Raw genomic sequence first — 27,900 nt, 5'->3', positions numbered from 1 at the left:
CATAGTACGGAGAATAGGGTGGGTTGGCATCTCCCCAAAGAACATTAGGGGTGACTGCATAGTCATTCATTTTGGAAAACCAGCGCTGGTAAAAAAATATTATCGACCACGGAGGAGGCCAATACAGTGAATCCCACCCTTATTTGGTCATTGCCGCTGGGCTATTTCTACAAGCCAATGTCAGGGATGGTAATTCATGAGGCCCCTCCACTGACCACGCATAATAGGTTTTCCACTATGTCCGGTCTTGATAACCAGGATTGACTGCCACCTCCATTATTATCTGATACGATTACTCTCTTAGCAGCCCTGCCCGTATGTCCAGGCCAAGATCCCCAATCTATTGTTGAGAATAAACTTAATTTTAGTATTTTGAGTTGGAATATTGCCAACTTGGCATCTAAAATTGAATTGGATGAATGGATAAAAACAGTTCAAGCATATGACATCCTTATGTTGCAAGAAACTTGGGCAACACGGGAACTACATCAAGAAGGGTTCGAATGTTATAATATAATTGGCCCTGTCCCCAAGATTGGCCGCCCATCCAACGGTCTTTCTATCTGGATCAAAATCTCCGCAGGTGATAGTGCCAAGGTCCTAACAACTGACAATGACAACTTTCAGGCGCTAACAAATCTGTGATCGGACGATTACAGGTAGCGCAAAACACTGCGGTCAGACTCCTCTGCAATATTCCGAAGAACTCCGGAGTCTAGAACCATCGTCGGAATCTTCATTGGCTCAGGATCGAAAGCAGAATCCGCTTCAAAGCCCTGAATTACATGTTCAGAATCAAAGCAGGAAAAGCACCAAAATATCTCCAAACTCTTGCCTACCTCTATACGCCCAAGAGAAACCTCCGGTCACAGACAGCAGCCTGTTTCTGCATACCAAGGTTTAAACGAGCAAGAACAGGTGGCAGATCTTTTGCCTATCTGGGACCCTCCCTTTGGAACACGCTCCCCCCCTGTATCCGGAAGGAAGAAAACTACTTTAGGTTCAGAAAGCTTGTGAAGACCTGGCTTTATGAACAATAACCACTTAACAGTCACCTCCCTTCTCTGCCCTCAAACTAGCTGTGTCTAGGCGCCGGGAAACCCTTTTTGGGTAGCTGTTGCGCCCTATAAATTGATAAAATAAATAAATAAAATAAATAAATTTATACTCGGGCGTTTCCATCTGTTTTATTAATTTCTATAACAATGATTTTCATACTGTCCCAAATGCGAATTGTATTAACTTGTTTAATTTTATTTCAAATTTACAAAGGCAAAGGTTGTTCGACAAGTTAGCTGGTATTTGTCTAGTGGTGTTTTTAATATCAGGATTTCAAGCAATAACAAACTAGACAAGGAACCCTCCACAGATAAATGCACATGCAATAGGGGGGATGAACTGTTGGACCACTTATCCAATTATAATTTAATAAATGTAATGGAGATTGCGGCTGTATCCCACAAAGATAGTCATACTGTACCAACATATAGAGGATGAGATTGTGCCTCTATTATTAATTATGTGTTTATATCTGCCCCACTGGAAGATTGTTTGCTAAGGGCTGTGGTCATACAAACTGTTTTGGGCAATCATAATCCTATTGCCACATCATTAGGAGTCCCCCCTAGGCCAAAATCTGGAAAATAATGTGGGGCCAGTAATTTAGTGCCATCTACCGACAACTTAAGATTGGAATGGCGTAGGTGTTGATAACAATGACCTAATTCCTAGAATGATAAAACTTATTTAACACCTATTGACAGTTGTTTGTCACCAGGTGATCATAACCCTGTGGTAAACGACGCCTTTGTCCAACTGTGTGGAGGCATTAAACAAATGTTATCTAGACCAATAATTGAGTCTAATCGGGGTTCACGTTGGTTTAATAGTGCGTGCTCTAGAGCTAATAGAGACCTTCGCAAGGCCCTTGGGATGAATCCAAGGGACATGGCACTTGTAAAATCTCTGAGACATCAATATAAGTGTATTACGAAACAACGGAAAGACGTGGTCTTAAAAGAGAGATTGGATTAACTTGTGTGTGCTGCCAAACTTAATATTGGGAATGGCTTTTGGTTTGCAGTGAAGGATATGAGATCTGCAGGCCTCACATTAACTTCTATAACTTCTATAAGCTGAACAATTTCCAGAGAAGCGTGGGTATCCCTTTTCTCAAAGATCTACCAAGCCACTTCAAAGAATGAGGATCTATATAACTATCAAATACCCTCTATGATTGAGATATCCATATCAGAAGTCGAGGAGGCTATACATCATAGTTGTGGTAATAAAGCCCTTGGTCCTGACGGGTTACCGATAGATCATATCAAACACAAACCTGATTTTTGATCACCCCTCCTACTTAATGTTTTTAATAATCTAACTGCTGCTTCAATTCCCCGCACATGGTCTACTAGTATTATTGTCCCTATTTTTAAAAAGGGGGATAGTTCCAAACCTAGTTGTTACAGACCGTTGTCCCTGATTGATAATACATTAGAAATCCTTGGGAGAATCCTGTTTAATAAGATTAGGTCCTGGGGCAAAGATGAACATATTTTAAATTCTTGCCAGTTAGGTTTCAGAAGTAAAACAGGCACTGTTGACCAGTGCCTAAACCTTATCTTGATCATCGGCAAATATACTGTAGAACGAACATCCCCTATTTATCTGGTCTTCATGGACCTTACTTCAGCTTTTGATTTTGTTAACAGTTCACACCTCTGGTCGATTCTTTTAAAATATGGGTTGGACGAAGTTTTAGTTCATTTTGTGGCGTACCTACATAGGGATTCAAAGGCCCGGTGCGGATTTGTAAAGGTGGCGAGATCTCACAGGATATCATTATTGGCAGAGGGGTCAGGTAGGGGTGAATATTGACCCCACTTTTATTTATTTAATGTATTATTGACTTGCATGATTCCGTGACTAAGCTCACTAATGATGTTCCTATTATTAACGGTAATATCCTATCCGCCTTAATATAAGTGGATAATGCGGTCCTAATGGGCCGCACAACAAACGCACTGCGCACTTTAATACAGGGCTTTGTTGAATTTATGGATGCCCTAGATCTTCGTACACATTTTAACAAATCTTTTTTAATGGCATGTGGTCCAAAAAAGCACCTTGTTAACTCAATTTCCATAGGCAATGAACGTTTACAACGCACTTGCACTTTTCCATATTTAGGGTTAGTATTTGCAGCCAATAGTTCTTGGACTACTCACGTGGCACACAGCAGGGGAACATTTGCAAAAGCAATTCATTCGGTATTGTCACTACCCCAACCGAAAAAGTTGAGGTGGTACTACCTATTGCTAAAAATTTTAAATTACAATGTATCCCTGTTGCAACCTACGGGGCAGAGGTTTGGGGCTTCACAAGTTGCAGTGTCATTCAGGGTTAGGAAAACAGATTCTGCAGGAAATTGCTGGGGGCCCCGATCTCCGCATCACAGTACATCTGTCATGGGGAGTTAAATCTGACATATATTGAGGATTTTATTAGGGCCCGGCCAGCCATATTTTGACTTAAAATTTGGAAGACCCCAGCAGCAATACGTACAAGAAATATAATTTCTGGTTGCCTTAAATGTGAAAAGGGGATGGACATACCGTGGCTTTTTGCTGTTCGGGGAAATCTGAACAGTGCAAACCTCGAACATACTTTTTTAAACCCAAGTGAAATGGGCAGTGTAAGCAAAAAATTGCCTTAGGAGGTGTTTTATGATAATTATAGAAGGGCAAGATATGATGAAGAGCTCTTGAAATTCTCATTAGTAAGGTATATTTTCTTTAGAAGATGTACGATTGTCGCCATCCCATCTGCCATCTAGTTATCTTATGAAGAATATTGGCCGCTGAGAAAGAGGATGGTTGTTCCGTCTAAGAGCAGGTACTATGAAATATATGCTCTGTTTTGCCCTGGGGTTTAACGCCAAGATTGATCAAATGTTATGCCCTTGCGATAACCATAACAAACAAACGATGCCACATTTTCTATTTTTCGGTCATTTTTATCAAATGTATACAAAATTGTTTTTGATTCCTTTTTTAAGGAAACTGCCATTATTGACCACAAAACAGCCTACACAGAAATTCTTAAATTAGAAGAGGATGCTCTGGTATTTCGCGTAGGTTCGTTTTTGAATGCGGCGGTCCGCTCAAGTATCACCATGTGCGCTCAATGATGGTTGATTTTTAATGTGCATTCCTAATTACAGTCTAAGTGAGTGGAAAAAGATTTATCTATGTGTGCATTTTATGTGTTATTTCCTTTTTGGGATTATATGAAACTGAGGCACTTTGTAACGAACACATGTAACTAACTGCAATTTGTAGCTATATTGTAGCGCTATTTTGTACCAATAAGCCTCTTTATGGATATCGTTTCTTACGATGTCGTTGTTTTTATATTCCTGTGTTTTGAAAATATTTTATGTATCTTAATATTGATCGATTTGACCTGGGCTTTTATGCATACATCTTTGAATCTGAAAAAATATGAAGTGAATTGAATTGAATTGAATTATAAGCACTAATCGAGCGTCTCGAATATAAGACCAAATGTTAGGTGCGCCATGTTGTGGGGATTCTCATGCACAGAACTATGCACAGGAAACCAGGACATTAGTGGATTGTGGTGTACCCAAAAACTTACCTCAGTACCCAGAACCCCTATCCGACCAGCATCAGTGTCTCATTAGGGCTCCGTATTAAAGCAAAGCTACCAACGATTGGACAACCCAGAACATGCGACTTAGGGTACTCTCAGGAATAATGGGAATCAAGAACACTCTTTTGTTTTTATTCTCATACAATTCCACAACCTGAGTAATCAGAGACATGGAAAAGTTTAAAATGTTTATTTTTAACTACTTTCTCTAAAACGCATTAGTTTGGTTAATATAAGCAGGCATATGATTAGAAATAAAACAGTCAGCATTGTTACAATTCCATAAAACACAAAGGGAGAAATCATGTTACAATGATAGTGGAAACAGGTCGTATAGCACCTTCTAAACCACCCTCCCCTGCTAGGAGCTAGGTTTTATAATAATAGAAGGTCTCTTAGGCCTGAATGGGGAACCCCATACCTCCAAGATCAGCAGAGGTGGAGCACATCTCAGGATCAGCAAAGCTCTCTGTCTCTGGAAAGGTTTTTTTCTCTAAGTGCCAGAATCATGCATGCAGTGCAATATTAAAGGCACTTGAATTTCAGTTGGTTGCAGCTGTGTGCGTGTTGTTTCTGGAGCGTGGACCGATCAAACCGAATCAACAGCCTACATTGTTATTATGACCTTGAAGACTTCTGTGCACAGTGTACAGACTAAGGTCGCGATGCATGTCTAGGGACGTGAAAAACAGACCGTTCTCATCCGAAGAAAAAGCAAGCATTTTACAGCAACAGTTACATGTAGTGTTGTGTGCAAAAGCCGCAAAGGGTCAAAATGGCGTTTAAACTTCTAATGCGCTTATGCTAACATAGCAATGTGTGCAAGCACAACCCTTTCTACACTACACATGTATCTGAATCTCTCAGTGTCAGTTCAAACTTCTGTTGGAGGGCTGTGAATGGCATTACCTCTTTTTCCCCCCAGAGATCGCCCACTGTGGAGATCTCTGTCATATCCCATCTATCAAACCCCTTCATCTTCCAGAGATCCCCCAATCGCTCAGAGTCCCATAGTGGGGTAAGTCGCGTTAAGGTCTTCGCCCATCCCATCTCTTTCTGGACCTGGTGTCAAACCTGTACAGAGTGCTGTGTGGGGCCCGTAAAGGGAAATTTGGCGGGCTTAGAATACAACGCTCGTGTGTAATTCCTCCTGGGGCGGAGCCACCTTTCCATGGCATAGCCAGGATCCGTAGGGGGCCGGTATGTGCAATGGTTAATAGCAGCTACGTGTGCTGCCTGGTAGTATTTTTTAATATTAGGCAAACAAATCTCTCCATCATACCAGCTCTGCACTAACTGCAAGGATGTGATACGTGGCTGACCATTCCCCCAGAGCAGCGCCCGCTGCGTACTTTCCACCGGCCTGAAGTTTGATGTGGGAATCAGGGTAGGCGAGTTCTGTAGGACGTGCTAAAACCGGGGTAGAGACATCATTTTAAACAATGCGGCTCTCTCCAGCAGGGACAATGGAAGAGATTGCCAATGTGGTACATCAGATTTCAGTTGTTGCAATGGCGGTGAGAGGGTAGTGTAAAATAATTTGGTATCCTAGGTGACAAAAATCCCCAAATTCTTAAACCCTTCTGTCACTATCGTGAGGTGATATTCCCTCGGTAGGACTGGTGGCTTACCCTGAAGCACATAAATTAACGACTTTAACCAGTTAATGATGTGCCCGGAGTACGTACAGAAATTAGTGAAGATGTTAAGGAGGAATCTGCGCAGGAATCCATTGGGGGAAGACAAATATAACAAAATGTCATCTGCGTATGGCGATATCCGGTCCTTGCAGTCATTAGCCCAGCGCTGTCCACTTATGATGGGGTCGCGTCGGATCCAGCAGATCATGGGTTCCAGTGTAGGAGCAACAGAAGGCACCCCTGTCTAGTTCCCCTGTGGAGGTGGAATATAGCGGATTTTTTTTATATAATTGACCACTACCTGCGCTAGTGGGTCAGTGTACAAAAGTAGGACCCAGCTAAGAAATTTAGGTCCGAATCAAACCATTTCCTGGATGGCTAACAGGTATGGCCACTCTATGGTGCCAAACGCCATGATGGCGTCTAGAGACACCACAACTGCATCTTCCATTATGGTGTCAGCCCTTCCCAGAACACCATGCACCCTCCTTAAAGTCAAGGATGTGTTACACAATGGCATAACGCCAGATTGGTCCGGATGGACCAGCTCCGGCAGAACGCGAGTCAGGCGGGTGGCAAGTAATTTGGCCAGACTTTGGCCTCAGCGTGCAATAGTGAAATGGGCCGATGCGACGTGCAGCTGTCTCTTGGTTTCCCTCCTTAGGTTTCACTACCAGGGTAGCTATTCTTTGGTCCTGGGGAAGGGAACCCTCCTCTAGACTTTCCATTGCTCTAAGGTAGGGGGGCTATCTTATCAGGTCTTAATTTATACAGTTCGATCGGGAAGCCAATAGGGCCCATTGCCTTTCCAGTCTGAAGGGATCGAATTGCCTGCGCTATCTCATCTGAGGCAACGTCTTCTTCCAGTGAAGGTCTATCTACGTCAGATTAATTTCAGCCAGGGGTTCCTTTGTTTCCACCGCCTGTCTGAGGGGTCTAGAATTGTAGACCGAGTCATAGCATTGACCTAACTCGTCTGCGACATCCTGCGGGTCAGTGAGCTTCCCTCCGCCGCTGCCCTAAGTTCTGTAACCAGTGGGCTTGCTGCTTTCCTCCTATCTAACCAGGCTAATAATTTCCTGGCCTTGTCCCCTAACTCATATACGCTCTCAAGTTTGTGACTGAGCATGGTTTTGGCAGCTTCTCTTGCCTCAGACCTATATTTCTCCTGCTTCAAGTAGAGAATATGTGCTGCATAATGGTCTATGGATGTTGGGAGGCACTTTTCCTATCTAAGAATTTCATCCTCCAGTCGGAGAAGTGTGGCATGTTTATCTTTTTTCGCTCCAGAAATCTGAGACAGGGCTTGTCCCTGTATCACTGTTTTAAAGGCCTCCCAAAGGAACCGCACCGAGGCAACTGTGCCTACGTTTTCAGCAAAGTAGTGTTCAATCTCTTGTGCCAGCTTTAATTTAATTGCTGGGTTCCGAAGATACCATGGGCTAATCGGTGCAATCCAAGTACAGTCTCCCCTCCCATATACCATGTGTAACCAAACTGTAACCAAACTGGAGAGTGGTCGGATATTCCCCTAGCTAGGTGTCGTACTTCCCTGACATAGCCTACCTGTGCCGCCGGGAGGAGGATATAATCCGGGCAGGAAAAGCTTTTGTGGACCCCAGAGTGGAACGTGTGTTGTGTCTCTGCAGAGTGATACACCCTCCACATGTCCACCAGCCTCATAGCCTCCAGGAAGCACAGGAGGTGCAGTTGTGAGGGAGGGATATCTCTAGGGGGTAGCGATCCAGTGTCCCCGATACTACTGAGTTTAAGTCGCCTCCTATAATCATTCTACCAGTGGGAAACGTAAATAGTCCCCCCCCCTAGGTCTTTAAGTGTAGTGTCCTGCAATCCTGGTGGCAGGTACAATGATAGCAACGTCTCACCTTCCCATTTTCTGATACTGCAGCGTATCTCCCCAAATTGTCAGTATAAACCTGTTCTATTGCCATTGGGAAAGCACGTCTCGTCAATATGCTAACTCCTCTGGAGCCCGTTGTGAAGTCTGAGTGAGCAACCAATTGATAACCCCTCTGGCTAGGGCATTGCCCATGTTTCCTATGAGGTGCGTCTCTTGAAGCAATACCACTTCCGGTGCGTGGCGCTTACGAACCTGCAAAACAATTCCTCTTTCAATTTTGTCTTGCAGGCCATTCACGCTCCAGGATAATAACTTAATTTGCTTCTCACTCATAGTTTCCATAGCTCCCGCTAAACCTTGCTATTGGGGGGCAGGCGTCCAGCACCCACCCGCAGACAATGGATCCCTGTGTGAACCTCTGTGTTTTCAACGTCAAGTTCCTGGTCACTGCATTTCCCATGCTTAGACTCAATAATTACAATTCTGTGACAAACGAAAAATATACCCTCAACAACAAAACTCCCATTACCCCCCGCCTTGTTACCCTCCCCGCTCTTCCGCACTCTGGGCTCAGAACTGCCCATGGCCCCAATAGTGCAGAGTGCCTTTCACCCGAACTAATAAACTAACTAGCAATTGAAGGGGGAAGAGTCAGCAGACTTCCGCCCAACCGACCCTCCACCGCAATTATACGCTCCCCTATAACTATATGTGGACATGCATTATATACAAATATAGGCAAATAATGCAGAAAAAGTTCACTTTGCCTGCTCACCTCTCGATACATCTTGTGTCAGTAGAGGTGGGGGCGACTGTGCGGGCTCTTAGCACAGAATTATTGGGTGTCTGCGCTGAATCTGTACCTATCATGGAATAGCCTCTGTGCTTGCAATCCTTCTCCATGGGTGTAAGGTGTGTGTCCAGGGGTTTTACCTGTGATAGCGCCCCTTGTGTCTGGAGTCCCACTCCAGAGGTGTTGGATGTTTTCCCCAGGATGTAGCTCGCCTCAGAGGAATGGAATTTGGTCTCTGGTTCTTGATTCTCGAAGGGGAGGGAGATGGTCCTCTTTTACCTTCTCCCGATGCCAACGCAGAAGATGCCGCCCATGGGGCAGACAACTATGCCACTCTCAAAGCAGCTGATGTTGGGAGACATTACTCGTCTGTGGATGAAAAAAGCTAAGATGAGCTTTACTGATGTTCCCTTTGCCCGGCACCTCCCAGAGGCCTAGATTTGCTGGGGTAGAGGAGAGGTTCAGCTCCAACTCCATTGCATGACAAAGATAATTATACAGTGGAGAATAATCCGGAAGTTGATATCTGTCTTCCCGGTTGCAATACAGCTGCTGGTTTATACCTGGCCGAGTTACCTCTCAAAAGGAGAGATTTATGGTCCTGCCATGATTACAGTAGGTAAAGCAGATGAAGCCTTGGAAATGACATGACCCTCTGGGGAAACAACACTTACAACACAACTTTTACAACGCACTACCTTTACAACGAAACTTTTACAACGCAACATCCATTACAACGCATACCATTACAACGCAACCATTACAATGCATGTCACTACAACGCATACCACTATAACGCATGTCATTATAACGCAGTCATTACAACGAATACCATTATAACGCATAACTACACTACCCAACACTTACCTTCCTGTTGCACCCCTGGGGTTAGAATAGCAATTTGTACCCCTACACTATCCAATAATTACCATACATGCAATGTAATGGTATGTTTTGTAATGGTATGCGTTGTAAATGTAGTATGCGTTGTAGTGGAATGCGTTGTAAAGGTAGTTTAAAAGAACTCGTTGTAAAGGCATGCGTTGTAATGGAATGCTTTGTAATGGATGTTTTGCAGTGTAAAGAATGCGTTGTAAAGGCTGCGTTGTAAAAGTATACGTTGTAACGACATACATCCGAACCTCTGGGGAGGTGAAACCTAACATGTTGACTGAAATACCGCAACCCTCATCCTGATCATCAGCTCCCAAGCCCCATTGGATTCTGTCACAGCTGGTTGGAAGAAACCCTTTTTGGGCCCAGCAGTCGACAGAATGTCACACATCGACCTGCTGCAGGTGAGCCCCACGTTTCTACCTTTTATTCATCACTGGAAGGTCTGGTCCTTCTCTACTGCACCTCTTGATTGAGAGTTGAAGAAACTTGACTGTGGGACAAAATGTATTTGCTTCTGGCTGCAGTGCCCACAGCCTACCTAATCCCACCTACTTCATGGGTTGATATGTTCTTGCCTTGTGGGAATTGCTGATACGTACTGTGATCAGCTTGCCAGACTACATGAAAAAGCCAATTGCAGACTTTCAGTGACGACTGAATGCATCCAAACAGATCTTGAAATGCAGCCTCGACTCTGCCGACGCTATTGATCAATCAATGGGCATAGTTCTCCCAAAGCATCGACACGATTGCATGTATTCCACTGGACATGGCCTTTGTTGTTGAGCTGTGTTAGACCTGGCATCCTTGGCATGGTGCTTCCCCCAAACGATTTGCCTTCACCCCGCCTGTTTTGCTGAATTTGTTGCTGTTGGCTTTAGGACTCTTCACTTTACCACTGTTCAGGTGTGTGTGCTCTCTCTCTCTCCTTCAAACATGGTAAAATTGGATAACTCCTAATTGGCACAGTTCATTTACTTAAAGGTCTCTAGTAAATGGTACTACATGTACCCAAGGCCTGTAAATTAAATGCTACTAGTGGGCCTGCAGCATCCATACTACCACCCACGAAGCAGCCTTTTAAAACATGTCAGGCCTGCCCTGCGGCCTGTAGTGCAGTTTTAAACTGCCATTTAGACATGGCAAAGTAAAATTTTCACCAGGCTTGGGTCCTCTTTTTTTATTACTTATAAGTCACACCTAAGGTAGGTCATAAAGGCTCTTGGGGCAGGGGGTATTTTATTTAAAAAGTAAGACATGTAAAAAAAAAAAAAAAAAAAAGTAAGACATGTGTACTTAATTTGTACATACCCTGGCAGTAAACAATTCCTAAAGTCATGTTTTCCTGTTGTAAGGTCTCTCTCTCTCTCGCTCTGCCCCCCAACCTCCCTCTCCCATTGACTACTACCAGGTTACCTTATTACATTTAATACGAGATAACTTTGGATTGGGATCAGATAGAGATGTGCGGTTTACCCTCAAATTTTCTGTAATTTAAAATCCTCTTAAATGGTAAAGTCGGATTTCTGGTTCATAATTCTGAAAATGCTACTTTTATAAAGTTAGAAATTTCTTATCCCAACCATCTGGGCCTTCTGCCAGTGTTGTGGTTCACATGACTGTTAATAGCTCTGCCGTTGGGGTTTGTGTATTACTTTCAGACAGTTATACAAAGGGGGTTTAGGTATGGACCAAATGGGCCATCCTGGCAAGATGACTGCAGAGAAGCTGTACCCAGCCCCACCTACGCTTCAAATGTCATTGCCTCCCACACACAAAGGAACCTGACACCAGGCCTCCCTGCCTTTTGTCACTCCCAAAAAGTTTGGAGGCTTGACAGGGAAAGTGGAAGAACTTTACAGAACCAGATGTGGGGGAGTTCGACAAGGAGCCTCCCCACATAATGGTGAGCACAGTCATCAACAATATGCTGGACATGACCAAAGAAGTCAACGCTGTCACGGCATCCTGCTTCCACCCTCAATATGACGAGAAAAACTGTCACTCACACCTTAGTCATCAGCGAGTTGGACTCAGGGATAAAAACCCAGGCCGAGATCACACATGGTGAGCAAAAAAACTATGGATTTAGTCCCACATCTCTGTACTGGGGTGAATGTTTGACATTGTTCAGCATTCCACATTTGTTCCTCTTGCATTTGTCACCCCAAGCGGGATGGGTATGCCCAGACGTGGGTCCCGTGCTTTCCATGCCAATGGATTCAAGCTCCCCAGGCTGATGAGAGGTGATTCCCTGAAACCAGTCCTAGGATGCTAGCTTCTGGTCCAGGGAGGACCTAGCCTGGCAGTTCAGACTGGGCTGTTCCGATAGGGAGCAAGGTCAAGGCTGATTTGCATACGGCTGGGAACAAACTGGAAAGGCTCAGTGAGCACAGAAAATTATGGATTTATGCCCAGATCTCTGTACTGGGGTGAATGTAAGACATTGTTCTGCATTCTGTCCATCAATTGTTCTTTTTGCACTCCTAGTTTAGCTGGCCCTACTCACTTCCACCTCCAGGGAGGAATTCCTTTGGGTGAGAAACCTGCATGAAGATGCCATCAGCAGAAAAAACTACCTTGCAAAACAGCATTTATGGTGGGAACATAATCTTCCTGCAGTACCTCACCACTCCCCTCCTCCCCTGAGGATTTGGCACCAGTTATGTCACGGTTGGAGCCATATGAGGCTACCCATCAATGCTGAGGAGCTACTGCTGGGGAAAAGCTTTTTTGGACCACTCTGAAGCCTGTAAGGTTAATTCTTAAGGTGAAAAATGCAGGAAGGTTATGTCTCCAGTAGAAATATCATTAACAAAGGTAGCTTTATGTCTATGCTTTGGTAGTTGCTTCACACTTTAGCACCTGGAAAGAATTACAACCCTCTTTGATACTAGAACCTTTTAGATAAACACTGTATACAGATGAAGCCTTCATCACTGATGGTTCAATAAGCTGCTGTCTGAACCAGTACTAAGAAGGAGCCCCATTCCCCCTAGGACTCTGCTATGGATGAGCATATAGGCAAAACAGAGCACTGTGTAGTGTCGCCTACAGGGTAGAGTTGAATTTAATAGCTTTACTTTTTTAGGTCTTGCCAGAGGCAGCGCGCATGCGCTGAACTGGCAAGAAATTTAGTAGCTGCTTTGAAAATTGCTACCCACCGGCTTTTGCTGGCCACCAGCTTGCTAGAACGCGCACCGGCATGCGCGACGTGCACAGCTGCCATCTGCCTTGCTGTGCACGTCACGCACGCAGCTGGTGGCCGGCAAAATCGTGTGGGTAGACTGTCATTTTCGCAAGTGGTGCGCAGGCACCCCTGCTTTCACTTTTGCCGTCTTTGCGAGTAGTGCGCGCGCACCCCTGCTTTCACTTTTGCTGTCTTCGCGAGTAGTACGCATTCACCCCTGCTTTTACTTTTGCCGTCTTTGCGAGTGGTGCACACGCACCCCTGCTTTCATGTTGCCGTCTTGTTTTATTTTTACACTTTTGACGTCTTAGTGAGTACTGAGCTATTGAAAGGGCTCTTCCAGTGCACCTCACGCTTGATCCAGTGTGGACTTGGAATCTCAGCACTAAGGCAAACACGGAACCCTGACAAAGCATTTGAGGTGCTCTTTCATCTCACCATTGAGGCTCTCACCACATTCTTTAAATACAGTTTTCAGGATGCATTGTAATGTCAGTTTGAAGAACTTCACGTTCTCTTACAATCGCGCGGGAAGGAGGCGGCGGGGGTCAAGGCACCTGCTGCGGAGAATAGATCGGCAGAACCATCCTTCTAAGTTGTTAAAAATACATATCCTAAACAAAAAAGCCATAAATCTGCATTCAAAATATCATTGCATAAGCAAAGCTAGCACACACACTGGCTCTCAATTACTAGCTAAACACCAAGTCATATCTGCAGGGTTATAAAGGACGATCTACTACCCAATCACCAAAACCTAATGAGAACAACAAAGTGTCAAGGTATCCACCCACAAAATGATAAGGCTTTGATGGACAGCCCATCTACATAATGGCAAACCATGGGAAACTCATGAAAGCCAATGTCTGAAGGGGACTGACCTTAAGCTGTCTCTCTCAGCACATCTTATTGCACAGTTTTTAAAGAATTGATGACATGAGATACACAAGTAGAGTGTACTGCAGTTGGACCTAAAAATGAGCACTCAAACTGTAAAGATGCTATGCCACCTCGCCCAGAGGAAGTGATGAACAGAGTCCCCAGACTAAGATGGAGGTGCAGAGCATTGCCGACAAAACAGGTTGAGGACGCTAAATTATAAAGGAGCTCAAAGTAGCGTTTACCAGTGGTTCCTCAAAGTGGTGTAACCAAATCCCATATGTGCAGATTCTTTTTTCTTCCAAGTTGATTTAAAAAAAAAAAATCACTTATTATGAGCACAAATAGTAATAATGTTGTCAGTGGGTAACCACGTAGTAAACCAGAACTCTCACCAATAACGTCCTTAATGATTATCCCAGATACAGGACATAGCGGATCAAGCCACATATTCGTTGAAACATTTAAACTTTAATATCACCACACCCCCCGCACTCTCCCCCCCTCCAGTTTCCTTGTATATTTGATATTTCAGGACATTGTAAAGATGCATCACGACTGGTCCATAAAATATTAGTAGATAGACTGAAGGGGATGCCTTCGGCACCTCGGTATAAGCAGAATAACGAACAACATCAACTGGTTCACCTCCAATAGGGCCATACGTCCCCCAAAAACCATCTAGTTCCTTCGTCTACCTGCTTGTATGTATGTAGGGGGCAGATGTATCAAAATACCTATTTGCGATTCCCCAAATAGCGATTTTTTGAGAATCGCTGTTTGAGAATTGCAAAATGGTATGTATATAAAAAAATCCCAATTTTTTAGCGATTTCTTAAAATTCCTTAATTGCGATTAGCAAACTGCTGAATTCATTCATTTCTATGGGCCAGGAGGCTCAGAGGAATGAATGTGAAGTTATTCTCAATCTGCGATTCGCAATTTGAGAATCACAAATTGAGAAAAATTTCAAGGGTGCAAGGGTGTCATAAGGACACCCTGATGCACCCCTGAAATTTACATGTGTGCTCATATGGCGCATAAGGGCATGTATGTACACCATTTGGCACCTTCACAAATGCCAAAAAGTGCATTTGTGAAAGAAATCTCAAATTACCACCAACTTGAAGTTGGTGGTATTTTGCGATTTCTTAAGGAGAAATCGCAATAATTGAATGCTTGATGCATAGCATTTAAGAAATCGCAATTTGCGATTCCTTAAATGGTTATGCAAAATTAAGGAATCGAAAATTTTGCGATTCCTTAATTTTGCTATGCAATTTCCTTCATACATACCGTTGCTGCTGCTTTTTTGCGAATCGCAGCATTTGTGACTAAAAATTGCCTTGATACATCTGCCCCTAGATTCTTAATTTGTAATACATTTTGGTACAAAAGCATATGGGCAGTACGTATGTGTAGGCAGCTAAAGCACTAAAAGACAGACAGGCCTGTAAAATTACTTTATTGTTGCGCCTCAAAAGGGCCAAAATCTATCATCAAGGTATCCTGTGAGCCCCACATGGAACTGCGCAGTTCAGAAATACCCATCAAATAGAGCGTGGTGTAAGGAGTTGATGTGCTTCTATAGGAATCTGAGCTTTCATTGTTGGTGGCACGGTCCTCATACCGCCATATGTCCTTTATATACACACTAGTGCTTCCTCTACAGGCTATTCTGATCCTACAGAATATCCTGCCACCAGTGATGAAACAAAACACAGACGTTCCAACTAAGGGTTCCTTTATGCAAGCAGCAATAGGATATATACAGGTGCCCGGATGATTTTTGTAACCATTTCTCCTGCATCTAGGCTTCTTGCTAGGGCTTGAAAGCTGGTCAGAAACGTGCACACTGCCCTGCCAGAAAAGTAGAGCAACACAGCGGCGTGCAGAGAGAAACAGACAACCATTGGCATAGCCAATAGGTCACGCTTTTGGACCTTATAAGTGTTTAGCCATGCAACAGTTGATGTTGTTGCACCAAGGATATTGTGCTGCATACCTAAATACTTAATAAGGTCCCAAAAGCGAGACCTATTGGCTGTGCCAATGCTTGTTGTTACATATTAGGTTGCCAGTCGATATGCGCTGGTGCAGTTCTTGAAGTACTGTATCTGTGGAATACGTGTCCTCATAACTGTCCATGCTTCCTTGGCGTCCCTTTCAGCCCAGGACCTTCATGTCATTAGATCTTCTCCAGAACCTTCAATGGTACCAGCTCCTTTGGATCATCCTTGGGCAAGCTGGATCCGGGTCTACTGTAGAAATAAATTATTTAGAAGTAAATCAGCGACAGCAATCAACCTTCTTGCTCAGCATCTGTCATTGTGTCAGTAGGCATCACTGTCTGATAACTGGAAGCAACTGATGATAAATCCTGTCTCCCTATGTTCACATATGTCAAGTACAAGGATTTTATCAAGCATTTTTGGGGGGAAATCCAAATTACGTTCACCAATAAAACACAACATACAATAAATAAATTAATGGAAATTCAACACCTTATGATACAATCTGTATTAAAAACCTGGTTGCAGGACATCTTTTATCACAGATAAATATAATAGTCCCAGCAGCCTGGCAAAAATGTCCAATCACTTCCACCCTGTCATTGCCTCAGCCATGGATTGAAGAGCTCAACTAATCATTTGAAAAGAATTCCCACTCAAGCATGATAAAATTGGTCTTTGCATGATTTTATTTCCTCTGAAATTCCCACATAAAAAGGTTGTGAGTGCAGGGGCATAATGCAAGCCCCTGTGGTACGGATGGGGCAATACTCTGCCTGCCAGATACATCAAGGGGTCCCCATTTCCCCCAAGGGCAGTGAGCTTCTGTGACCTCTGGGATCCTCTTAACATTCTGCAGCAGTGCCCATCATTTTATGTTATGCCCTGGTGCACACGCGTCCTGCTATTACACTGATGTGTGCATGTGTTGTGCCGTTACGCTGCTGTGCGCATGTGTCGTGCTGTTACTCTGCTGTGTGCATGCATTGTGCCATTACGCTGTTGTGCACATGTGTCGTGCTGTTACATTGATGTGTGCATGCGTTGTGCTGTTATGCTGCTGTGCGCATGTGTCGTGCTGTTACACTGCTGTGTGCATGCATTGTGCCGTTACGCTGCTGTGCGCATGTGTCGTGCTGTTACTCTGCTGTGTGCATGCATTGTGCCATTACGCTGTTGTGCACATGTGTCGTGCTGTTACATTGATGTGTGCATGCGTTGTGCTGTTATGCTGCTGTGCGCATGTGTCGTGCTGTTACACTGCTGTGTGCATGCATTGTGCCGTTACGCTGCTGTGCGCATGTGTCGTGCTGTTACTCTGCTGTGTGCATGCATTGTGCCATTACGCTGTTGTGCACATGTGTCGTGCTGTTACATTGATGTGTGCATGCGTTGTGCTGTTATGCTGCTGTGCGCATGTGTCGTGCTGTTACACTGCTGTGTGCATGCATTGTGCCGTTACGCTGTTGTGCACATGTGTCGTGCTGTTACATTGATGTGTGCATGCGTTGTGCTGTTATGCTGCTGTGCGCATGTGTCGTGCTGTTACACTGCTGTGTGCATGCATTGTGCCGTTACGCTGCTGTGCGCATGTGTCGTGCTGTTACTCTGCTGTGTGCATGCATTGTGCCATTACGCTGTTGTGCACATGTGTCGTGCTGTTACATTGATGTGTGCATGCGTTGTGCTGTTATGCTGCTGTGCGCATGTGTCGTGCTGTTACACTGCTGTGTGCATGCATTGTGCCGTTACGCTGCTGTGCGCATGTGTCGTGCCTGGGGAGGTGGGTTTCCCATTGTGGAGCACACAAGCACAGGCCTTGTTAGGTTTATTACTCTTTTTCATTGACTCCTGAACTCTAATAGCTCATCTTTGTGAAATCAAACTCTTATAAAGACTCCACATAGTTGGCTCAAGGCCAACAGGTAAGTACACCTGAGAGGATAAACATTCCTAGCTACTTGTAAAAAATTCTCAAATCTGCAATTAGTCTGATTTGGTGACCTACTCACTGGAAAGGCAAATGCAAACGAATAGTCCGTGACTATGGGATTTATGACGTGTGCACAGGTGCTTCAAAAGAAAAGTGGTGCCGTAATGCACACAACACACAACGTTAGTGCCTAACCAAATGAATGTGTCCATCTGTAATGAAACTGGTGTTGATATAAAGCGCTCTGATACCTTTAGGTCTAGTTGTGAAAAAAGTGACACAAAGTTAATATTAACTTTAATTAGATAACATCTAATGGCTGCCATGTGCACTAGTCATAATGAAGGATGATTGAACTGCTCATTATACATCCTTGAGATGCATAATAAGTACAAGTCAGTCCAAAAGAATCAGACAGATTGACGTTTCGACACATGCATAATATGTTTGAGAGGCTCTTCATCAGGACAAGAAATAAGAATGCACTTTCCAGCTTCGTGGTAAGAAACGCCACAAAATCGAAGGGATGTGGGGGGAAATACATTTGTTTCCTACATATGAGAACCTTCAATTTACTGAGCTATTCGATGAGCCGAACTGGGTGAAAAAATCCCAGATCCTCGCGCTTGCCATCAACAAATGCAGTCCTGATGAGGAGGCTTACACTTTAAAAAGAAAGGGTAATACTTTCAACGTGGCCGGCATGAGAAATCTTTACTCTGCTATTTCAAGAAAGCCTGACAGCTGAGGTAAAAAAGGATAAGGGAAGCTCTTGGTTGAAAAAATCCCTTTGTTTCTGACACTGATATCTGCAAAGACTTTAAGGGAGAGGTTTAAGTTTTGCCCCAAAACATCATGAAAGTTGGTAATATCATCTGACTTAGAAACTATAGGGTGTGCCCATAAGTGCTATAGGTGGATAGGAGAATACGGTGTAACATTCATCTGAACGAGAAGGTGGATCCTGATTCCTCAAAGGAGTACGAGTCACTTGCCATCAACACCAGGAAACAGACAAGGAGTCAATGACAATTATCTTATGAAAGACTGTGAAGCTTGACTAGAAACTAGTTTAGGCAGACGATACAAGTAAAAAGGTTGTACTGGTGTTTACAAAGGATCTTATGCTGAGATGACTAATTGAGGAGGTCCTAGAGGCTATAGAGATCAGTCAGAAGCTGACTGCCTTAAAGTCTTTATAGGTGTAAAAAACACTTCTGCAGAAAGACTGGTTGGACTGTTTTTCTTTTTTAGACTTCAAGTCTTCCGTGTTCCACAAAGCCTGATGCTGTCCTTATCCCCAGGACCCTTTTAGGAAGAAGAGGACGGTAAACAAACCACACACACTGGTATGGGTCGGAGGCAGCATTTTTCTTCCACTGGATGGGCACACCACAAAAAGTGACGACATTATAGAAAAAAAAAGGCCTATTGAAATAATCTTCACATGGAAGGTGGTTGCACCCAACTCTCCCTCAACTACATCAACAAAATCAACATCATCTACTACAACTGTGCCCTCCAAACAGACCTCTGGAAACTCCCCTGACCTGCTGGCCAGTCATGACCCCACTGGAAACTCTATCAGGAGAAATGTTACCTTCCCATTATTGCTAAAGGTCACAGGCTGCAACCTGAGCAATAATGGGAAGATGACATTTCTTCTCACGAGGAAAGGTGAAATAACTGAACATTTTATTAAGCCTTGATACAGTGATTTTGCTAAAAACCACTTGGCTGATGGGATGTGAAGGAAGGAACCTGCACCGCTGCAGTTTATCTTAAGGCTACCTAGAGTTAGACAGGGCTTGTGACCGGTTATGGCCTGGACTACCAGGATTCATGCCAGCAGCCTGCTGTCTTAACGGCAAGTGATACTGAAGAGCTAAGGCGAGTGGAGGCTAGCGAGCTAGTGGTGTCATAGGCAGAAGAGGTGGTTGGCATGGTAACATGGGCCATCAGGGTTCCAGAGATGTGATATGAAGGTGGACATCCAAGCATTGCACCATGATATTCCCGTTCTCATACAGCTTGATGTGAAGTCTGCGTTTTTCGTGACCTGAGAATGCTGGATATCCTCAAAGAACATATGCTCAAACTTTATGGTTCATGAAGATGGCCATCACCCACTGCTAGTTCACGGAGAATGAATCCATTGATTAGATTAGACTTGGGGCAGCACATCCAGCGGATTGTATTTTCACTCAATTGGGTGGAAGGCGTGGGGCAGTAAATTGGAAGAGAGTAAATTCATGGACCAAAACCATTTGGAAAAGATATTGATGTAACTTCCACCAGGGACAGGGTGGTGCAGTGGTTCATGGTGCAAACAGTCAAGAAGGGTGTTAGAATTCAACCATGTTTACCTGGAAATTATTACAAGGACAGTGTTTATCTTTGACTTCTCTGCAAATTTACAATTTTACCTTAGCGCGCTAGCAATTTTATAAACCTAGCCTACATAACTATAAGGGAATCGCCAAACGTGCACACGTTGCCATTGAAGGCAATGGAACGCACGCACGTTTTTGGCTGAAAAGCCAAAGCCATTCCAAAAGGTCTTTTGCCTAGCAGCGCATGAGCGCTGCTAGGCGAGACCTAAAAAATGAATAAGGAGAGCAGAGGAGAGAAGAGGGCAATTTATTTATTTATTTATTTTTGACATTTGTACAGCGCTCTGTTACCCGTAGAAGTCCTGGCGCTAAGTGTCACTCCTGAGGAAGGAGCGGTCGGGAATTAGTTGATAAACAGCCAGGTCTTCAATGCTCTTCTAAAGGCCATAAGGTCAGTCATTTTTCTGAGGGCAAGGGGCAAGGCGTTTCAGGCTTTGGTTGTGCCCAACACAAAGCTTCTGCCTCCCCAGCGCGCTCTTCTAGTACGAGGCATTACAATCAACCCCAAATCTGCTGATCTGAGGTTTCTAGTCGGACAATACCAATGAAAGTACTGCCGAAAGAATGATGGCCCCATGCCTTGTAAGGTCTTAAAAACTAGGCATAACGCTTTGAATAGAATCCTCTTTCGCCCTGGGAGCCAATGGAGTTTAGCCAGCTCCTGGGACACAGGGGAACATTTTGGAATCCCCAGAATGAGCCTGGCTGCCGCATTTTGCAGTACCTGCAGTTTGTTAAGTACCCCCTGTTGGGCACTAAGAAATAGACTATTGCAGAAGTCCAGCCGCGCCATAACCAGCGGCGTGACCACTGTTTTTCTGTCGCTACCTGGAATAAATGGTAGGATCTTACAGATGGATTTGAGCAAAAAAGCAATAGAGGAAGACAACGCATTGACTTGGGGACGAAAGGTAAGTTGATCATCGATCAGTACCCCCAGGTTTTTCACCTTAGCCACGGGGGTAGGCACCTTGCCCATCCGCTCGGGCCACCAATTTGGACTCCAAAAGTTAGTATTTGACCCAAACAATATAACTTCAGTTTTAGCTGAATTTAGTTTGAGGCAGTTAACTGCCATCCAGTTTCCGACCGCCAGCATACAGTCCTGAAAATTCTTTGCTACTCCATCTTCCATCCCTGGTAGTAAAGACACCACGATCTGGGTGTCGTCAGCGTATGATGTAAGAATTACTGGTGACAATGAGCTGACATAAATATTGGATAATGTGGGGCTTAGGGACGAGCCCTGAGAAACTCCACAGGGCAAGATGAAAGGTTTTGATTCATAGTCTCCTAACGCCACGCTTTGGACTCTACTGGACAGGAAGGCTTTAAGTATGTTAAACGCCTTTCCTTGTACTCCGCAAGCCTTCAGACGGTCAAGTAAGATCCCATGGTGGACCGTGTCGAAGGCCGCGGAGAGGTCCAACAACACCAGGGCAGCCCGCCCTCCCGCATCGGTCACCGCTCTTATCTCCTCAGTTGTTTCGATGAGGGCGGATTCCGTGCTATGGTTGGCTCTAAAGCCATGTTGGGAGGGATCAAGTGTTTGAGTGTCCGAGAGGAAGGAGCTTAATTGAGTATTCAAGACCTTTTCTATTAATTTGGCTGGTAGAGGGAGCCTCGCTATTGGGCAATAGTTACTTGGGTCCCTGATATCCAAATTTGGTTTTTTGAGTAGGGGCAGAATAGAGGCATGTTTCCAATAAGATGGAAAGCCTCCTGTCTTAAGCATATTATTAAAGATAGTCACCAGCGATGTAACCATCGGACCTGGGGCCCGTTTAATCACAGCCACAGGGCAAGGATCTGACGGAGCGCCTGATCTTGCCTCTAGCAATAAACGTGTGATTTCTTCACTATTTACTGGTGAAAAGCAATCCAATTTTTGCCCTACTGTAAGCTCCATTTCATTTTCTGGTGCATTCGCCTGGCAGTTCGACCTCTCCAGGCTAGAGAAGGCTTTAAAGATAGTCTCCACTTTCCCCAAAAAGAATTTGGCAAGTACTTACATAATTCAGGACTCGCGGGGATGGCCGCAGGTGTCGGGGCTGCCAAAGAGGACACTGTTATGAACAGTTCCTTCGCACAGTTCTTAGAGAGGTTTATGTGATTAGTATAGTAGTCCTGTTTTGCCCTCCCCACCATTTTTTTGTATGATAGAAGGCTTTGTTTGAGAAGCGTTCTATCACTTTCCCTGTATTCCTTACGCCACACCCTTTACAGTTTTTTACATCCCAACTTTTGATTTCTTAATTCCTCAGAAAACCATGGTGCTGAGGGCTGGGCTCTAGCCAGGAGACGCAGTTTAGGTGGAGCAAGGATGGCACAGGCTTTTTCAATCCAGCTTGTATGTGAGAGGCTCCTTAGAGGAGAGCAGAAGGTCTTCCAGTGCTCTACCCTCAACCTTGTTCAGGCCCTACATGTCCTGGCTACTTTGGGCGGACACCCCCCACTTTGGGATTTTGGCACTGAGATGGCAAATAACAATGCCCTGTGATCAGTCCAGGTAACCGGGATAGATTGAGTAAAATCCAAAGTAGGGTGGTTCGAAAAACACCCATCCAGGGTATGGCCAGCATTGTGCGTAGGTCCCCTAACCAGTTGTTTAAGCTCGGCACCGTCCATCAGTTCAGTAAGTGCGTTGGTGTCCGTATCCAGGAGGTTTTCCAAATGGAAATTAAAATCCCCCAAGACCGTAAAGGCCTTTGAGCATAACCCCTCCTCCAGTATACTTCCCACCGAGCTCAGGAAGATATTTTTAGGCCCTGGGGGACTGTAGACTAAGCAACCATTGAATGAATAATGATTAACCAACGTAAAGTTGAATGCTACTGCTTCACATCCATCCACAGTTAAGGGGTGAAAGAAGGCGTTGGGGAAATTATGATATATTACTGCCAATCCCCCCCTTTTCTCAGTGGGCGATCTCTTGTGTAACTAAGGTAACCAGAGGGAGTGGTTTTCACTAAGTCTGGGCCTGAGGCCGCATCAGTCCATGATTCAGTCACAAAAGCAATTTTAATGTTTTTTTCCTGAATTAGCAAAGCACATTCCAGGCTGTGCTTTACCAGCGACGTGGCAATAAAAGGTATCCTAGCAGTATGCGCACGATTAAGCACAAGAATCTGACTATAAGCCCTCTGTCCTGTATTCAGCCGGGCTACCAGCCGATTTCCACTCACAAGCATCGCAATAAGCCAGGTGTTGAGAAAACAACAGGTAATTCATGTGTTTTACGGAATGCGCAACAAAGAATGGATCTGAAAGTGCAGCATTTGTTAGCTGAGAAAAAAGCACAGACCTTGGAGACGCTGCCCGAGATTAGGGTCAGCGGTAATCAGCAGATGATGCCAGAACGGATCATTGAATAATATCGAGTACAAAAATATAGACATACAAAAATATCGAGGATAAAATATCGACTGAAAAAATATCGAATGTCTATCTACAAACAGGTAAGTACAAAAATATCAAATCAAAAATATAGTTTAAAAATAATATAGTTAGTCAAAATATTGAATTTTTATAAATGTCTTAAAAGTAATTTAAAATAAATGAAATATTAAAAATAATTAACTAAAAAGTACTTAAAAATACTTAACCTTAAAATTATAAAATAATTAATTTAAGCTTATTATAAAATAATTAATTTAAGCTTATTACCTACTGGCGGTTAGGATTTTTTTCAATGTTAAATCTCAAAATTCTATTTGGAATACCTTTGGCGCCGGTTTGATTTGATTTGATAAAAATTTATAACGCGCAGAACAATAACCCGCAGGTATCAAGGCGCCTAACAATATCATCAGAAAATTGAGACATACATCCCTACACATAGGCTTGCAGAAAGAGGCGAGTTTTAAGGGCACTTCGGAATTTCTGTAGGGAAGGTAGAGACCTAAGGTCCAGAGGAAGATCATTCCACCATTTGGGAGCCAGGGTAGAGAAGGCCCTGCCACCCCACTTGGCTCTTCGTATGTGGGTAACTGTCAAGAGCGATTTCCCGGAGGAACGCAGATTCCTTCCGGGCATGTAGTGGGAGATGATGGAAGCAACTCCCATAACGCTGTTTTTTGCAATGGCTCTATAAGTCATGCATAGGACTTTGAACCGTACTCGGTGTTCTACCGGTAGCCAGTGCAACGTTTTCCTGGCCAACGTGGCCGAGGAGCGTCTGGGAACATCCAGAACAAATCTGGCTGTGGCATTCTGAACTACCTGTAAGCGCTGCAGGAGGCTCCTATTTAGCCCCGCATACAGCGCATTACAGTAGTCCAGACGTGAGCCAATGAGTGCAACAGCTATTTGCTTTCTGGACTGTAAAGAGAGGTATTTCCTCATCCTTCGCAGGGTGTGAATTAAGCCCCAGCAGGTGGGGATGGTTCTACTCACCTGCCTGCCCATATCCAGGGCAGGGTCTATCATCACCCCAAGATTCTTAGCAGATGTTGTGGGGGAAGGGCACTTTCCTAGCGAATCAGGCCACCAGCTGGCTGACCAGATGTTCTCTCTCCCTCCAAACACCATCACCTCAGTCTTCTCCCCATTCAGTTTGAGAGAATTCTGGATCATCCAATGACCAACCGCCTCCATACAGGATCTAAACTTGGAGGCAGTTTGTACATCTGAATGGGGAAGAGAGACGAGTATTTGTGTGTCATCTGCGTAAGAAACTACCTCCATCCCGAAAGTTCTTATTAGTCTGGCTAGTGGGGTCACGTAGATGTTGAATAGGGTCGGACTAAGGGCCGACCCTTGTGGGACCCCACACAGCACTGGTCGGGATGGAGATAGGAACTCCCCCAGCTTGACTCTTTGTTCCCGCCATCAAAGAAGGAAGTCAATAGATCTAGAGCTGCGTCCTTCACCCCCACATCCCTCAGGCGAGATGTAAATACTGAGGGGGAGAGGGTATCAAAGGCCGCAGTTAGATCTAGTAGGACCAGGAGGGTGGTCTGGCCCCCATACACTGTCGTGCGGATCTTATCAAGCACGATGGTGAGGGCCGACTCGGTGCTATGTTCCCTCCTGAATCCGTGCTGGGAGGAGTCCAAGCAACCCGAGCTTTCCACGAAGGCAGCGAGATGCTTGTTTAGATGTGACTCTAGCATCTTCACTGGAGCTGGGAGCAGCGAGATTGGACAGAAGTTTTTTAGGGCTTCCGGATCAAGGGAGGCCTTCTTTAGCAGGGGTTTCACTACTGCACTCTTCCACTCCGAGGGGAAGATACCGTCTCTCATAGCTAGATTCATTATTTCTAGCAGAGGTGGTAGGAAGGTCTCCCTACACTGCTTGATGATTTTCAATGGGCAGGTATCCAGGGGGGAACCAGATTTGGTCTTATTAAGCAAGATCTCCAGATCCTGCAAAGATAGCGGGGGAAAGGAGTCCAGAGTGCATGATGGGGAGATGTCAGTAGTGGTCATATTCATCTCAACCCGAGCAGGGGGCACACTGATACATGCTCTTTGCTCCTCGAGAGCCAGGTGGATGTCCTGTATTTTGGTGTGAAAGAAGGAGGCAATCCTATCACATAGATCTTGCGATGGTACAACAGGGTCAGGGGCTTGTAGGTTGACTAAGGAATCAACGATTTTAAAAAGCTCCTTCGGCGAGGAGAGCGACGTTGTCAAGGCCACAAAGTGATCTTGTTTGGCCTGTACAATCTCAGCCTTGTATTTCCTGACAAGGAGTTTGTGGGCTTCCCTGTTCTTAAGGTCCCAACTAGAGTGCCAGAGCCTCTCCTTCCTCCTCACTTCTTGCCTGAGGAGTCTAAGGGAATCTGAGAACCATGGGGCAGATGGTCTCTTTCTGGCTTGGCGGCGGGTCTGTACTCGGGCCAGTTCATTCAAGGCCTTAGTTGTGACCTGTTCGAAACGGCCAACCGCGGTCTGTACGCTGTCCAAGCCAGTAATAGAAAGGCTGGCAGCCCAGGGCGCAAAGGAGTCACTGCTGATATTCCTAAAATTTCTGGCAGTTTCCATTATGTGAATCCCTTTTTTACTTCCATCGACCCTGTGGTATTCCAAGAGGAATGGAACCGCAAGATGATCGGACCAAGATAGATGCACCGGATCCTTGGTGGTCAGACGATGGTCATTAGAGAAAATACCATCTAGTGTGTGGCCTGCACGATGTGTGGCCCCGCTAACTCGCTGCGTGAGTCCGCAGGACGCCAAAGCCTCAGTGAGACATGATGTATCAGATAAATCATGTCGTTCTAAGTGGTAATTGAAATCTCCTAGAATGGAGAAATTTTCTCGACCAAAGTAGGGTTCCAGGGACTGGAGGAAGTTGTGCGTAAAATCGGTCCTCGGGCCAGGAGGTCGATATAAAAGAATTCCATTGAAGAAGGGACATTGCGCTTCCCTTATTGTAAAATAGAGAGCTTGGAAGCAATCCGGGAAGTCGGGAATAGGCACAGTGTGGCATTGCAGGTGGTCTCTGTGAAGGATCGCTATACCCCCTCCCACTCGGCCCTGTCTGTCCAGTCTAGCCAGGCAGTACCCTTCCGGGATCGCTTCGGTTAGGTCAGGACCAGATGAGTCTTTAGCCCATGTTTCAGTGACGAACACTAGGGCAGGCATTCTGTCTAGGACCATCTCCCTGAACATTATCTTGTTTTTGACAAGGGAGCGGTTGACGAATCTGCCTGGAAATTTCCTCAAAATGGCCTCGTTGAGCTCCGGTCCTTCCCTGAAAAATTGGGGGGGATGCGTCAAGCGGGGGCCGAGATAAAAGGGGGGTCCCAAAACGCGTTTTCCCCATGTTAATTTCCATAGGGCGGTCGACCTCACTTTTAGCCCGAACGGCTGAATGGATTTCCACCAAACTTGGCAAAATTGTAGGGACTGGTAGCCCGGTGTGCCTTTGCTATGTCTCAAGATATGTGTTCAGGTGGATTTTGAGTAATTTAGGTTCAAAGAAATATATATATCTATGGCAGCGCCCCGGTACGCGCTCTGGGGAGCGCTCCAGGCGCGCCACGCGACTTGCGCACAGAAAGCTGATTGGCTCTCGGGTGTCTGTAAACATTCAAAACAGTGCGGAGCGGCCGCCATCTTGTGTCTCGGTAGGATCGAGACACGAGAGGTGGAAAAAAAAAGGGGGGAAATGACCATAAGGGTGCAGGGATAGACCACCCTGGCCCCCTAGGTTTGATGTGGGAGCCATAAAAGGGCCCAGCGGGGCCCCCCCCCAAAACATTTTTGGATTTGCACGGGGGGAGCGCCCGGTACGCGCACGGGAAGCGGACCGGGGAGCGTACCATGTGGAAAAATGAATAATAGAGTTTTTTAAAAATGTAGCCTTTTTTGAAATTGGAGGTAGTTCTAAAAAGAACTGGTTTTTTTTCTTCTTTTTGTTGTTTTATATTTTTTTTAATGTTTTTTGAACCATTTTGTGCTTTTTTTGGGTTTTCAGAACACTTTTATATTGTTTTTGTTTTTTTTGAGGGGAGAAACGAAAAAACAGGGAATTGAAAATGGCTCAACTGGAGCGAAAAAAAAAAGAAAAAAAATAATTAGGGTTGATTGGGGCATTTGTGGTTGTCCCCAGCAAGGACGATGAGCTTTACGCTCTGTTCTCCGTAGGAGATGGTTTTCAATATTTACATGTGATTC

General features: G+C 44.8%; 1 protein-coding gene across 2 annotated transcripts in view; it reads right to left on the bottom strand.

Moving 5' to 3' along the window:
• Window positions 1-14,400: 14,400 nt before the first annotated feature.
• LOC147706704 (solute carrier family 22 member 7-like) overlaps window positions 14,401-27,900 on the bottom strand; it is a 396,568-nt gene continuing 383,068 nt past the window's right edge. The window contains exon 11 of one of the 2 annotated variants that reach the window (XM_086925842.1): window positions 14,401-16,198. In XM_086925842.1, coding sequence (XP_086781968.1) covers window positions 16,126-16,198 — 73 coding nt within the window. In that variant the 3' untranslated portion in view covers window positions 14,401-16,125. The remainder of the gene's footprint in view (window positions 16,199-27,900) is intronic. The other variant, XM_086925843.1, reaches the window with a different exon arrangement.

This window comes from Lissotriton vulgaris, chromosome 6 (genome assembly GCF_964263255.1).
Source record: "Lissotriton vulgaris chromosome 6, aLisVul1.2, whole genome shotgun sequence".
Lineage (NCBI taxonomy): Eukaryota > Metazoa > Chordata > Amphibia > Caudata > Salamandridae > Lissotriton > Lissotriton vulgaris.
Note: the sequence above shows the minus strand (reverse complement) of the source record. Positions and strands in the feature narration are given on the sequence as shown.